At 40.2% G+C, this 14,776-nt stretch overlaps 1 protein-coding gene across 3 annotated transcripts in view; it reads right to left on the reverse strand.

Annotated features, from left to right (window-relative positions):
• lrba (LPS-responsive vesicle trafficking, beach and anchor containing) overlaps positions 1-14,776 on the reverse strand; it is an 856,602-nt gene that overhangs the window by 209,719 nt on the left and 632,107 nt on the right. For all 3 annotated transcript variants that reach the window (XM_048526975.2, XM_048526966.2, XM_048526981.1), the window contains one exon: positions 1,035-1,175. In XM_048526975.2, coding sequence (XP_048382932.1) covers positions 1,035-1,175 — 141 coding nt within the window. The remainder of the gene's footprint in view (positions 1-1,034; positions 1,176-14,776) is intronic.

Genomic DNA, 14,776 nt, shown 5'->3' on the forward strand with positions numbered 1-14,776 from the left:
ACATGAACATTCAGTGAGGTCAGGAGCAGGCTCAGCTGTAATGCATTACAAAATAATTATGTGAATTTAGTTGACACTTGGTGTTTAGGTTAATACATTAATGGGTACATGGGCGAGGTGTAAAATGATAACTAGGATCTACATATTGATGTGGGGTTGGGTTGGAATTGTATCTATGAAATGTGCTGAAAATTAAATTATTATTCATGTTATAATAATTGACTTTTTAAATGTTTGAGGATTACCAGTGCTCAAAACAATGGGAACTGAGGAATAGCATTCAGTTATTAAAAACAATGAACTGTATAATAAATGCAAAAAACATAAAAGTTGCAAACACTGGAAATATGAAACAAAATCAAAAATGAAAATCAGAAGAATACTAACGAAGAAAAACATATCCAAAATGTCAATATGCTGTCTTTCCTCTGAATAGATGCTGTCTGACTTGCACATATTTCCAGTATTTTTAGCTATGTACATTAAATCAATGTGTATGTTGAGTTAAGAATGTAACAGAGGGGTTAGGCTCTTACAGCGTTACTCAACAACAGGCAAGCTGACTTGCAATCAGCAATCAGCAATATTTAGGTCCAACATGGTGAATAAAAATATGGCCTAATGCAAACACAGCTGAGTGCAACAGAAGAATGCTGTTTTTTACATTTTTCTTTCTACATTGAAGCTTTACATCATAAATAGCTTATTAACAGTAAATCATTTTATGGTTGTATTTTATGTTCAGTGTTGTCAAATTATCACCTAATTATGCAAAATATATACTAAAGTGAAGCAACAAAATTGAATTTTAAATTACTTTAAAATATATTCTGATTTGGAAAAAAAAATTAAGTACCAGTTATTATCGGAATTTAGGCTAAATATTCCAGTTTATGTGCAAGATTTATGCCTGCCTTGTGCTGTATTATTCAGCCTTAATCAAGGGACAATTGCGAGGGCTTTTTCAATGGAAGAGACACATTAGCACACTGACTGGATGAAACAGCTTTAAATTTTACAGTTATTGTACTTACAATTCTTAACAACCATGCAAGAGTGAAGCTACTGGTTGAATAATGAGTCCCATAGTGGAAAGGAGGAACCTGATCATCTTCCCAGCTTTCATGACGCTCTGAAAAAAAAGCTGCTCTCTTTGGGTTAAGTGCTCCAATTGGCTAAAGGGAAAAAAAAGAAAAATGGTTTGAAATGGAAAGAAGAAATGCAAAGATTACATCAAAATGTTAATTTGTCCATTACTGCACTGAGTTCTATTATCCCTCTGTCGACAAATGCCTGAACTAAAGATTACTTTTGGTCAAATGACTCAAGTTTTAAGTATCATGCTCGTGGGAATTTTGTGAACAAAACGCACAATTTGATAATTATTTTGTATATAAAAATTCCTACAGACTGTAAAAAATACATTACAATATTCTTTTATTGTCATGTGTACTTCATTGTAGGAGTACAGTGAAAAACTTTTCCAATGTCTGCCTTCTTGTGGCGACATGTTAGGTACAATTCTTGGATACAGCAGAAGAATAGACGTAGTTGCATTACTTATAGATATGAAAAATAAGTTAAAAATAAGAATATTAAAGGGCTAACGTTACAGTAAGGTAGGAAATTTTAAATAGACATTAGTGTAGCAGCTCAATGCAGAGCCTCCACACGTAGTCTGACTGCCCACACCCGATCTCAGCCCAACAGCCATCCCCGTTCTGCTCTGGTCTGACTGCCCACACCAGATCTTAGTCCAACAGCCATCTCTATTCTGCTCTATGTAATGAGCACCTAGCTTATGATCACTGAGGCACAAGTGAAATACCTAAACCTTGGAAATAACAGACAAGGGTTGCAAGTCTGATTCCTATTTTCAAAACACTAAATTATGAGAAAGGGTGTCTAAAGGTGGTGGCTACAAAGGGATCCAAGGTATTAAGTAGAAGACAAAGGGCCAAGCCAATACAGCATGATAACTGGGCAAGGGATATTGAATAAATTGACCAAAGGGGAGCTCAGGTCTAATGCCAGGTGGTATTTCATAAAAAACACAAAAGCTGGAATTAAGAGTGGGTTAATGGAGACTAAAACTTTGGAATTATTCAAGAATTATTGTATGATACACTGGGGAGTTGGGGGACAGGACAAGAATTTATAACGAACTTTTCTACAAGATTTTTCAAATTTCAGCTCTCCAGCAGTACTTTATTATATTCATTTAACACATTACGTAATACAGGTATGGATCTGTAAAAATATAGATTTAGATCTAAAAGGGTTGCCAACAGCTAAATTTTGAAAGCATTATTGAATCTCTGTGGCATTATGCATGAACAAAACATGAACAAAATGAACTTCCTTTTTTGGCATACCTTTCCTTTAGAAATTCATGCATGGCGAATGGTTGGACATGGTGCACCCCTGTTACTAGGCTTTGGATTGCATCTTCAACGAGCAGGTGCGCTAGTGACTGAAGCACAAAGCTCACTGGCGATGCACAAACATCACATAACCGAAGGCTTTGTAAAAGGGTGCAAATGGGAAACAGGAACAACTGAATTGGGAAGTTTTGGTCGCCAAGGAAGTAACTGAGGGTAGGGTGGTGACAGCAGGAATACCAAACAGGTGGGTGAGGGTAAAGCGGTTGATGTGGTGTATATGGATTTCAGTAAAGCATTTGATAAGGTTCCCCATGGTAGGCAATTGCAGAAAATACAGAGGCATGGGATTGAGGGTGATTTAGTGGTTTGGAACAGAAATTGGCTAGCTGTAAGAAGACAGAGGGTGGTTGTTGACAGGAAATGTTCATCCTGGAGTTCAGTTGCTTGTGGTAAACCACAAGGATCTGTTTTGGGGCCACTGCTGTTTGTCATCTTTATAAATGACCTGGATGAGGGCAAAGAAGGATGGATTAGTAAATTTGCAGGTGACACTAAAGTCGGTGGAGTTGCAGATAGTGCGGAAGAATGTTGCAGGTTACAGAGGGACATAGATAAGCTGCAGACCTGGGCTAAGAGGGGGCAAATGGAGGTTAATGTGGAAAAGTGTGAGGTGATTCACTTTGGAAGGAGTAACAGGAATCCAGCGGACAGGGCTAACGGTAAGATTCTTGGTAGTGTGGATGAGCAGAGAGATCTCGGTGTCCATGTGCATAGATCCCTGACAGTTGCCACCCAGGTTGATAGGGTTGTTAAGCAGGAGTATGGTGTGTTAGGTTTTATTGGTAGAGGGATTGCGTTTCGGAGCTACGAGGTCATGTTGCAGCTGTACAAAACTCTGGTGCGGCCGCACCTGGAGTATTGCGTACAGTTCTGGTCGCCGCATTATAGGAAGGATGTGGAAACATTGGAAAGGGTGCAGAGAAGACTTACCAAGATGTTGCCTGGTATGGAGGGAAGGTCTTATGAGGAAAGGCTGAGGGACTGTTTTCGTTAGAGAGAAGGTTAAGAAGTGACTTAATAGAGACATACAAGATGATTAGAGGATTAGACAGGGTGGAAGTGAGAGCCCTTTTCCTGGGGTGGAGATGGCTAGCACAAGGGGACATAGCTTTAAATTGAGGGGTGATAGATATAGGACAGATGTTAGAAGTAGGTTCTTTACTCAGAGAGTAGTAAGGGCGTGGAATGCCCTGCCTGCAACAGTAGTAGACTCGCCATTTTAAGGGCATTTAAATGGTCATTGGATAAACATATGAATGATAATGGAACAGAGTAGGTTAGATGGGCTTCAGATTGGTTTCACAGGTCAACGCAACATCGAGGGCCGAAGGGCCTGTACTGCGCTGTAGTGTTCTATGTTCTATGTGCGAGTTGAATACAGGTATCTTGCACCTTCTGGCTGCATATTTAGGGAACTACGTTTCAGAAACATAACTTACTGAGTGTGGCACTTTAAAGACAGCTTGCTAAACCACATACATACCTGGCTTACTTAAATGTAGTTAACATACAGAAACCAGAAGCAACGGTAGGCCATTTGAGCCTACTCAGCTTATCTTAATCACCCTATACTGTCATTGCATCCTCCTCACAACTCAAAATCCTCCCTCAGTTTTGTGCTGTCAGCAAACTTGAAAATGTTGCATTTGATTCTCTCATCTTGATAACTTATTCATATTTTGAATAGTGGGGACCCGAACACTGAACTTTGCAGTAACCCTCTAGAAAAAAAGACACATTCATTCTCACTATAATAAAGTGTGAAGCTGGATGAACACAGCAGTCCAAGCAGCATCTCAGGAGCACAAAAGCTGACGTTTCAGGCCTAGACCCTTCATCACAGAGGGGAATGGGGTGAGGGTTCTGGAATAAATAGGGAGAGAGGGGGAGGTGGACCGAAGATGAAGAGAAAAGAAGATAGGTGGAGAGGAGAGTATAGGTGGGGAGGTAGGGAGGGGATAGGTCAGTCCAGGGAAGACGGACAGGTCAAGGAGGTGGGATGAGATTAGTAGGTAGGAAATGGAGGTGCGGCTTGGGGTGCGAGGAAGGGATGGGTGAGAGGAAGAACAGGTTAGGGAGGCAGAGACAGGCTGGGCTGGTTTTGGGATTGAGTGGGGGGAGGGGAAGCGCTGGGCTGGTTGTGTGATGCTGTGGGGGGAGGGGACGAACTGGGCTGGTTTTGGGATGCGGTGGGGGAAGGGGAGATTTTGAAGCTGGTGAAGTCCACATTGATACCATTGGGCTGCAGGGTTCCCAAGCGGAATATGAGTTGCTGTTCCTGCAACCTTCGGGTGGCATCATTGTGGCACTGCAGGAGGCCCATGATGGACATGTCATCTAAAGAATGGGAGGGGGAATGGTTCGTGACTGGGAGGTGCACTTGTTTATTGTGAACCGAGCGGAGGTGTTCTGCAAAGTGGTCCCCAAGCCTCCGCTTGGTTTCCCCAATGTAGAGGAGGCCACACCGGGTACAATGGATTCAGTATACCACATTGGCAGATGTGCAGGTGAACCTCTGCTTAATATGGAAAGTCATCTTGGGGTTTGGGATAGGGGTGAGGGAGGAGGTGTGGGGGCGAGTGTAGCATTTCCTGCGGTTGCAGGGGAAGGTGCCGGGTGTGGTGGGGTTGGAGGGCAGTGAGGAGCGAACAAGGGAGTCACGGAGAAAGTGGTCTCTCCGGAAAGCAGACAAGGGTGGGGATGGAAAAATGTCTTGGGTGGTAGGGTCGGATTGTAGATGGTGGAAGTGTCGGAGGATGATGCGTTGTATCCGGAGGTTGGTGGCGTGGTGTGCGAGAACGAGGGGGATCCTCTTTGGGTGGTTGTAGCGGGGGCGGGGGCGGGGTGTGAGGGGTGTGTTGCGGAAAATGCAGGAGACGTGGTCAAGGGCATTCTCGACCACCATTCTCACTTGCTGTTTCCTGTCTGTTAATCAATTCTCAACCTATGTTAATATATTACCCCTATCCCATGGGCTTTAATTTTGCCCATCAACCTGTTATGAAGGAAATTATCAAAAAGTCTTGTGAGAATCCTAATAGCTGGCAAATTGGTAAGGGCTGAGGTTGCTTTCCTTTGCCCCTTGTTTCTATCTTACTGTTTTCTTTCAACTACAGACCAGGAGCCATAATAACATGTGAACTGCAAGTAGAGTAAGCCATTTTATCACTTGGGTCTGCTCCGCCTTTCACTTTCTTAGCTGATCTAACTTTAACATCAAGTCCACATTTCTGTTTACTCCTAATAGTCTTTCTTCCCCTTGCTTAACAAGGATTCATCTATCTTTTCCTTAAAACATTCAAGGATTCTTTTTCCACCATTTTTGAGGAAGAAAATTCCTAAGTCTCTCAGCCCGATGAAAGAAGAGAAATACCCTAATCTCGGTTTTAAGTGGGTAATACCTGATTTTTAAACAATGACTTCTTGTCTAGATTCTCCCACAACAGAAGACATTTTCACCATATCTATGCTGTCAACACCCCTCAGGATCTTATATTTTTCAATCAGTTGCCTCTTACTATTTTGAGCTTCAGCTGATTGAAGCTTAAGTTGTCCAATCTCTCCTCATAAGAAACCTTCTAATTACAGGATTTAGCATAGTAAACCTTCTCTGAATGTGCTTTCAATGTATTTACATCCTTCCTTAAACAAGGCAACCAAAACTGTGCACAGTATTATAGATGTGATCTTTGAAGCTTATACAGGGCACTGGTGAGAGTGCAAATTGAGTCTAAAGACAGACTCAAAGTTGCAACAGATTTACTTTCAGAAATCACCATAAACATGAAACTCCTTTTTGAGGAGTTGACCAGTACTCAAATATTTAACTAAATTACAAACTAGGAGATCACTTTCAACACCATGTCAGATGGAATCTCCTAATACCATTCTCCCAAGGTATTATAATACACTAGAACAGTGTAGGAAGAGGCATAATGTTTTTGGTGTTACAGTTGGCTACAAATATTCATAAAATATTAATTGTTTCTGAACTATAACCTGATAAACATATTAAATCTGTGAACATTGCTCACTGAACAATTAAACTCAGAGAAGACTAATTTTCAGATCACGGAGTTTCCTCCCCATTTCCCTGAGGAATGAATCCTCACTGATCTCACTAGTTCTGCCCTTTGAGGAGTGTTCATTTGCTTGAACTAGGAATTCTCCACCTACTGAGATAGAAACCCATCTCTGAGGGCTTTTGGACAATTTGTCCACAACAAAATAACTACTGGTGTTTCAGAACGGGGTGGAGAACTCAGGTCTGAAGAATAAAAGAATTTCAATTGAGAAGGTGTGTGTTGCTGACTTTGTACATGGTGTATGCACATGTGTATGCAGATGCATTCCTTAGTGAACAGACATCATGTGGAGCCGTGCGTTGCATTCAGCCCTGAAGTAGTGACTCTTGCCAGGCACAAAAATTACCAACATATCAACAAGGATCAAAATTAATCCACTCGGTCCTTCCAGTTCCCTGCTATTAGACTTCTGAATCGACCTCTCAGATTTCAAATCTAATGCTGATCTTGCTTTTTGTGTACCTTCTTTGCAGCAGTAACTTTGAACTCCTCGCTCTGTTCTATCCCTCTATGACCTTTTTATGGTATGATCTGCCTATACTGCATGCAAAACAAAACTTTTCACTGTACCTCGGTACTTGTGACAATAATGAATCAAATCAAACATGGCTTCACTCTGCTATCAGTAGAATCATGGCTAACCTGATTTTAACATCAACCCTAAATTCCTGCACACACCTGATAATCTTTTATTCTCTTTTTAATCAAGCATCTATCAACCTCAGCTTTAAAAATATTTAAATATCCTACATCCACTGTCTTATGAGGCAGGAAGTTCCAAAGGGCCACAATGCATCTCTGTCTCAAATGGGCAACCACTTATTTTTAAATTGTGACACTTGTGACTAGGAGAGAAGTAGCCATTGCATAGTCAATAATTGGTCATTTAGAGATCTCAGTTGAGGCAATGTTGGATACAACCATAGCCTTGACTGTCCTCTGTAAAATTGTAGCCAGGTTGGGTGGAAGAAAGAGTGGCTGGGAAAATCTCTGCCTGGAATGACCATTTTCTGTGTCTATGGTTATAAATATGCATACAGTTCACCAGCAAATACTAAATAAATACAACATATTTAAATAAAACACCCGTGACATCACAGTAGCATTTGATGGAAGGTAGCTTCAAGAAAGCTCTAGCAAAAGTGAAGTCAATCGGTATGAGGAGAAGCATTCCGATGGTTGGAATTGCACCTAGCACAAACAAATATGGTTTGCTTGATTGAGTTAATCATCCCAAGCTGCAATCATCCCAAGATTACTGTAAGAGTTCCTCAAGATTGTGTCCTAAGTCGTCAGGTGCTGCATTTTGGAAAGGCAAATCAGGGAAGGACTTATACACTTAATGGTAAGATCCTGAGGAGTGTTGCCGAACAAAGAGACCTCAGAGTGCAGGTTTGCGGTTCCTTAAAAGTGGAGTTGCAGGTAGATAGGATGGTGAAGGTGGTGTTTGGTATGCGTGCCTTTCTTGGTCAGTGCATTGAGTATAGGAATTGGGAGGTCATGTTGTGGCTGTACAGAACATTGCTCAGGCCACTTTTGGAATACTCCATGCAATTCTGGTCTCCTTGCTACAGGAAGGATGTTGTGAAACTTGGAAGAGTTCAGATCAGATTTACAAGGATGTTGCCAGGGTTGGAGGGTTTGAGCTATACATAGAGGCTGGGGCTACTTTTCCTGGACCTTCAGAGGCTGAGAGGTGACCTTTTAGAGGTTTATAAAATCATGAGGGGTATGAATAGGATAAACAGACAAGGTCTTTTCCCTGGGTTAGGGAAGTCCAAAACTAGTGGGCATAGGTTTAAGTTGAAAGGAGAAAAGTTTAAAAGAGACATAAGGAGTAACTTGTTCACACAGAGGGTGGTGCATGTATGGATGAGCTGCCACAGGAAGTGGTGGAGGCTGTTACACTTACAACATTTAAAAGGCATCTGGATAGGTACATGAATAGGAAGGGTTTAGAGGGATATGGCCCAAATGCTGGCAAATGGGACAAGTTTTATTTAAGATATCTGGTTGGCAAGGATGAGTTGGACCAAAGGGTCTGTTTCCATGTTGTACCTCTCTACAACTCTGAGTCCAACCATCTCTAGCCGCTTCATCAATACAATCCTTCAATAATAAGGTCAGAAGTAGGGATGTTGATTGCCTAATGTTCAGCATTGAAGCAGGCAATACCCAAATTCAGCAAGATTTGGCAACATTCAGGTTTGACCTGATAAACATGGCATACAATTTCTAGGCAATAATTATCTCCAACAAGACAGAATATATGTATCTCCCCTTGATATTCAATGGTATTATCACTGCTGACTTTAATAAAGTCAAATTTACAGTGAATGACTGTATGCGAAACCTACTAAAATATGAGCATTTCATGACACGTGCAAGTCCCTTCTATAGTACCCTCTGCAAATTTCTGTTCAAAGCATTTGCAACAAAGCAAGGGACAGTCATTTTCAGTGCAAGAAGAACATGTCCAGGAGTCATAATATCTGCAGGATCTTAATTAATTTCCCTCAAACAAAGCTATGGTCCAGATTCTTAATCTGAACAGCAATTAACATTTCAATGAACTAAACTACTGTCCATGTTAGAAACTTCCTAACCTTTAAAACAGGCCAGCATTTTAGCAGCAAAATATTAGTTTGGTCAAAATTTTATAGAACCTTTGGAATGGTGCAGATAATGTAGCTGGCAAAATGATGTGGGAAGGCAACATATGACATGTCTGGCGAGTTCCCATCAGCATTCTATTTTGTCAGCTGTGCAAAAGTTGTCAGATGACAAGCCCAACTGCACAAGGACACTGAGCTACTTAATTGGCCAACTAAGGATAACTTCCTTACTGTTCTTTCATTGTATCAGCATTAGGGAGAGACCTCTTGACATATCACCAGGTCTTGCACCTTTGAGCAAATTCTGAAGGGTGAGAGCATTCCTCTTATATATGCTTTGGTCTATGATGTAGCATTCTCACCTTAATTACTGTCTTGTAGCAACTGTGTCATCTTGTGACATCAATGCTACCTCTACCCTCGCCAAAACCCATCAGAACTCATTTATCTGACACAAGGGTGTTCCTATTCTCTATCTCTATTGTATCAGTTCCTGGCAATGCTTGAAGTTGTTCACGTTTACACATCCTCTACATCCACCTTTTGCCTCTTCAATTGCTTTATTATCATGTCATTCTGCATTGCACCATCGATCTTATTGCCTTCCAATAATCACAGACTCTCACTTGGTTGTTTCTTCTCTTTATTCCCACTATTCCCCTCTCCGTACTTGCTAAAAATCTGTTAAACCTCTAACTTCTGTCAGTTCTAATGAAAGGTTATCAGTCTGAAATGTTAACTTTGTTTCCTCCTTCATAGATGCTGTTCAACCACCGAATAACTCCATCATTGTGTGTTTTTATTTCAGATCACCAAGCTCCTTGATACTTTTCCTTTGTGTGGGTGATGAAAGGGTTATGCAAATATTTACAGGATCAGCGAAATTTAATTTTCTTGTCTGGTGGTTTACTTTACTTATATCAAAAGAAACGTCATTCCACTCTAATTAAAATCAGTACAAATCGATCACTTATGTTGCAAAATAATCATTATAATTCTAATATTGACTGAAACTATTAATAAATATATTGTCGATAAAAATGCTGCCTGCAATGCAAATTATTATTTTAGTTTTATTATACTTGATTATGGTAATTCAGTCTCTGGGACGGATTTTAAATTCCTCTCTGATCCAGTTTTAGAGCAGGAAGGCTGCGTAAAATTCAGCTTGCTAACTGCCTATCTACTATCCCTGCACCTTTCGTAATTTTACCAGAAGTGGAGTGGCAATAAATGGCTCACCAGTCAACAGACCATTTGAATCTACTTAGTAGGCAATCAATTCCCACTAAAGAGCTTATCCCTTCACTGGAAAAGCCCACTTCAAGTGTCTAGTCCAGTAGCTTTCCCTGCACAATTGTGGGCAGGGATCACCTTGGAGTGCAACTTCCTTCAGGATCTCATAACTCTTGCCAGGACCTGCCTGTCTGGTTAACAGGGAGACTTCTAATTTAGCTGATGGACTGGATCCAACGTAGCTCATATCCTCGTTGGTTTGTTGGAGTATCCAGTAGTGGCCACCAGGGAAGAGCTGCTAGCTACTAACTGATCCACTGTTCACCGAGGTGGAACGACCTGTACCTAAGAGGAAAAAATTCCACCTCACCTCTCTTGATTGACAATTAGTTTTGTATATTATATTAGCCACAGACTGGAATACCCCCAACAATCCAACCTTATGTTTCTGATGCAGATTATATACATCGCAAAATCAATGGTAATAATGTAACCCCTTAATAAGGAGCTTCTACAATTACGAAAAAAATTGTTCACTATTTGTAGTAAAATCATTAACATATACATAAAGAACAGCTGGAGATGTTTTCATTCTTATTTGCTCTGGTTTCTTGTCTTCCTTTTGTAGTCACTGCACTGATTCCTCAGTCAGCAGATTAACATCGGAACTCCAGTCCTGGGCAACAACGAGGCTTTCATCAATCAGGGCCTTCAGTGGGTTGGCTTGGCAGTAGATATACAACTAATTTGTGCACAATAAAGCACGCCATGGAGATAGATTCCTAGTTAGTCAGAGCACATTAAGAATGGAAACAATAAATTTATCAATGTTAAATCACAATTTTAAAAAGAACTTCAAAATTATGCTCCATTTAATAGAAATTCAAGCTTGTACTTCCAGAGACAGCAAAAGCTGTCTTACCTAAATGCAGCAGCTTAACTGCTTACAAAGGTCCTTTCTGCTCAGTGAATAACTTGGTTTATTGGAAAGACATATTTTCCGAGGTTACCAGACAGCTAAACAGTGGCAACTATAATCATAGAGACAGTTAGTACATGTTACCTTCTAACAGAATACAACACTAGTTATGTCAGTCACAAAGGCAAGTATTCTGAAAGCATAATCACAGTTTTCTCCAAGATTAGAAATTCAATCCTAGAAACAGTTTGTTTGCATACGTATCTAACCTGGCATAACTGAGATCACTTGTACTGAAATCATTTCACGTATGCTGTTATGAATGTACACAGATTTTATAGAATCTACTTATGAGTTGTGGTAAGTGCATACCAGTTTAATTGATTGGGAAAGTGCAACTGAATTTCAAGTGGATCAATTTGAATTAGTCTATTCCTTAGGAACATACAGCTAAAACTAATTTGGATTGATTTTAGCTCATTTTTAAAAGGCAAGCGTGCACAAATGTTTGGGAACAACACGCTTTACGGGTACTAAATAAACTACATTTTTTTTACTGCTGAAGGGGTATAATGCAATTTAAAAATTAAGCATGTAATGCAGCATTCTCATTGCATCTTAAATTGTATTTATTTATAAGCAAATTAAAAAAACATATTCAGATACTAAGTGGGAGAACAGTCTGGAGCATTTTTAAGCTCTGGGCTGACATTGATGCACTGTTGGCTTATTCAGTGAGGTAACAGTGGGAATACACACATTGAATTATACATTACAAGTTTGCACTGATTTATTGCAGTAATAACATTCACCTCATTAAAAAAAATCCACTTTGCTGCAGTGAGAGCAATACATATTGTTTACTGCAATAAATTAATTGCAGTGCATGAAGAACCTTGTGGAAAGCCTCTAACAATACATCTGTAATGACAGTGCTATACATCACAGGTTCCACAGCAGGTTTATGACAAATGAAGACAGGATACAGTATTCAGAGAATACATTTCTTTAAAATATGGCCATTATCTCTGGACTACTGGTCAGACAGTGTCTTGACTTGTATATAGGTTACAGTTCCATGTCACAACAGCTAAACATATTTGTAGAACCAGTCAGATATTGAAGGGCTTTTCCTCTCCTCCTCCATTTTAAAATATTAAATAAATGAATCTAATATTATTATGCAAAGATATTTCCACAAAGGAAAAATATAAAACATCAAGCAAATCTTGGAAAGTTTATCTTAACTGAACAGCCGTACAATTACAGGTATAATTATTCTTATCTGCTAAGTATTCCTGTAGTGCAATTCAGTGAGAATATGAGGTAATACTTCTCTCACAAAAAAGTGCAAAAAACTTGAACTGTGATAGTTTTAACATCTGCTCTAGAATCAAATATTTGATAACACAAAGTGTTGTATTGAAGCAGTTGAACCATGATGTGCAATTCTGTAGCACCTTTAAATGTAGCTAAATGCCTCAAGGCATTAGACAGGACTGTTAGCAAACATTATTTACAATATGCCAGAGAAGATATTAGGACAAATGATGAATAGCTTATTGGAGAAGTGTCCAAAAAGGTGGAGCTGGGGGGTGGGGGGTTGGGAAAGAGGGAGAGAGGCACAGAGGGAGGGAGGGAGAGGCGGGGGGGAAGAGAGAGAGAGAGAGAGAGAGAGAAAAAGAGAAAGAGAAAACCAGGGGTGTATTGGAATTACACAGCTATGAGACCTAGGTGGCTGAAGGATGGCTTCCAATGGTGCAGCAATTAAAATCCAGGATGAACAAAAACTCAGAATTACAGCAGTGTAGTGATCTCAAAGACACCCAGAGCTTTAGGAGTTTACAGGTGCAGGGAAGGGTGAGGCCATGCAAGAATCTGAAATCAAAATTTTACACTGTTAAAGGATGCCACAAGAAGAAAGAAGAGGTATACTCTGTGATCATTTTCAGTCTTCAGGTACCAGAGGATTGGAGCTCGCAAACATTGTACCATTATTCAAAAATGTACAAGGGGTAGGCCAAATAATTATAGGTCAGCTAATCTGTTTTCAGTTGTGGGCAGATTACTGGCATCAAAATTGAGAGATAGCATTAACTGCTGTCAGGAAAAGCATGGATTAATCAGGTTATTCAGCATGTTCTTTTAAAACAAAGGTTGTGTCTTATTTAATTGAAAGTTGTGAGGAAGTAACAGGGAGGATTTGTGAGGGTAATGCAGTGGATAATGTCTATATTTGTCTTAGGCATTTGACAAGGTCCCATGTGAAAGACTGTTAAGAAGAATTAAAGTCCATGGAATACAGAAGAATGAGACAGTTTGGATCCAAAATTGGTTCAGCGATAAAAAAAGGGTAAGGGGTTGACATGTTTTTACAGGGTGATAAGTGGTTTCCAGTGTGCACCACAGGACTCAGTTTACTTTAATCCCTTGCTATTGTGGCATAATTTAATGATTTAGGTTTACACGTGGGAGACCTGTTTGGGAAATTTGCAGATGTTAAACAAGTCGGCTGGTAGCTGATAGTGAAGAGGATTGCTGTTGACTGTAGGATGGTATCAATGGTTTGCTTGAATAGGCAAACAGTGGCAAGCCGAGAGAAGTGTGGGGCTATGAATTTGTGAGGGACAAGAAAAGGAAGGAAATACACATTAAATGGAAGGGTATTGCAAATTATGGAGGAAGTAAGAGGCTTTGGAGTACATTTCCACATGTCCCTGATGGTCACAAGACATGTAGATAGGGTGGAATAGAAGGCATACAGGATGCTTTTCATCACTGTGTGAAGCATTGAATACAAAAGCAGGGCTGCAATGCTGAAAAGAGAAGAGACATGGGTGAGGCTACAGTTTGGGTTTTATGTATAATTCTGGTCACCACGCAGAAAGGACACAACTGCTCCAGACAGAGGCACAGAGCAAATTTACAACAATATTGCCAGGGTCTGAACTTGTAGGTATGTAGAAAGATTGGACAGGCTAAGGCTGTTTTCCCTTGAAAGAAAGGAGGCTGAGGAGTGACTTAATTGAGGCATAGGAAATAATGAGGGGATTAGACTGAGAAGAGAGGGAAAAATCAGATTTCCTTAGAGAAGAGGTTAATTAGCAGGGGCACAGGTTGAAGGTGATTGGTAAGAAGATTAGAGAGAACATGAGGCAAGAATTCTTGTCCAGAGAGTGGTGGATGTCTGGAATTTGCCACCCAGTTTGGTGATTGAGGATCTACATCTGAAGCGTTGCAACCTGCAAAGGTATAGACCAGGGGCTGTGAAGTGAGATTAGAATGGACAGTTAGTATATTCACCCAGCGCAGATATGATGGACTTATTTTGCCATGGTTCTCATTATGAAGTTGATTGGATTGGGTGCAGAGGCTGAAAAGACCTTGATACAAGATATGATAACGTCACTTATAGAGTCATACAGATATACAGCACAGCAACAGACCCTTCAGTCCAACTCTTGCAAGTCAACTAGA

This window comes from Stegostoma tigrinum, chromosome 1, assembly GCF_030684315.1.
Source record: "Stegostoma tigrinum isolate sSteTig4 chromosome 1, sSteTig4.hap1, whole genome shotgun sequence".
Classification (NCBI taxonomy): Eukaryota; Metazoa; Chordata; class Chondrichthyes; order Orectolobiformes; family Stegostomatidae; genus Stegostoma; species Stegostoma tigrinum.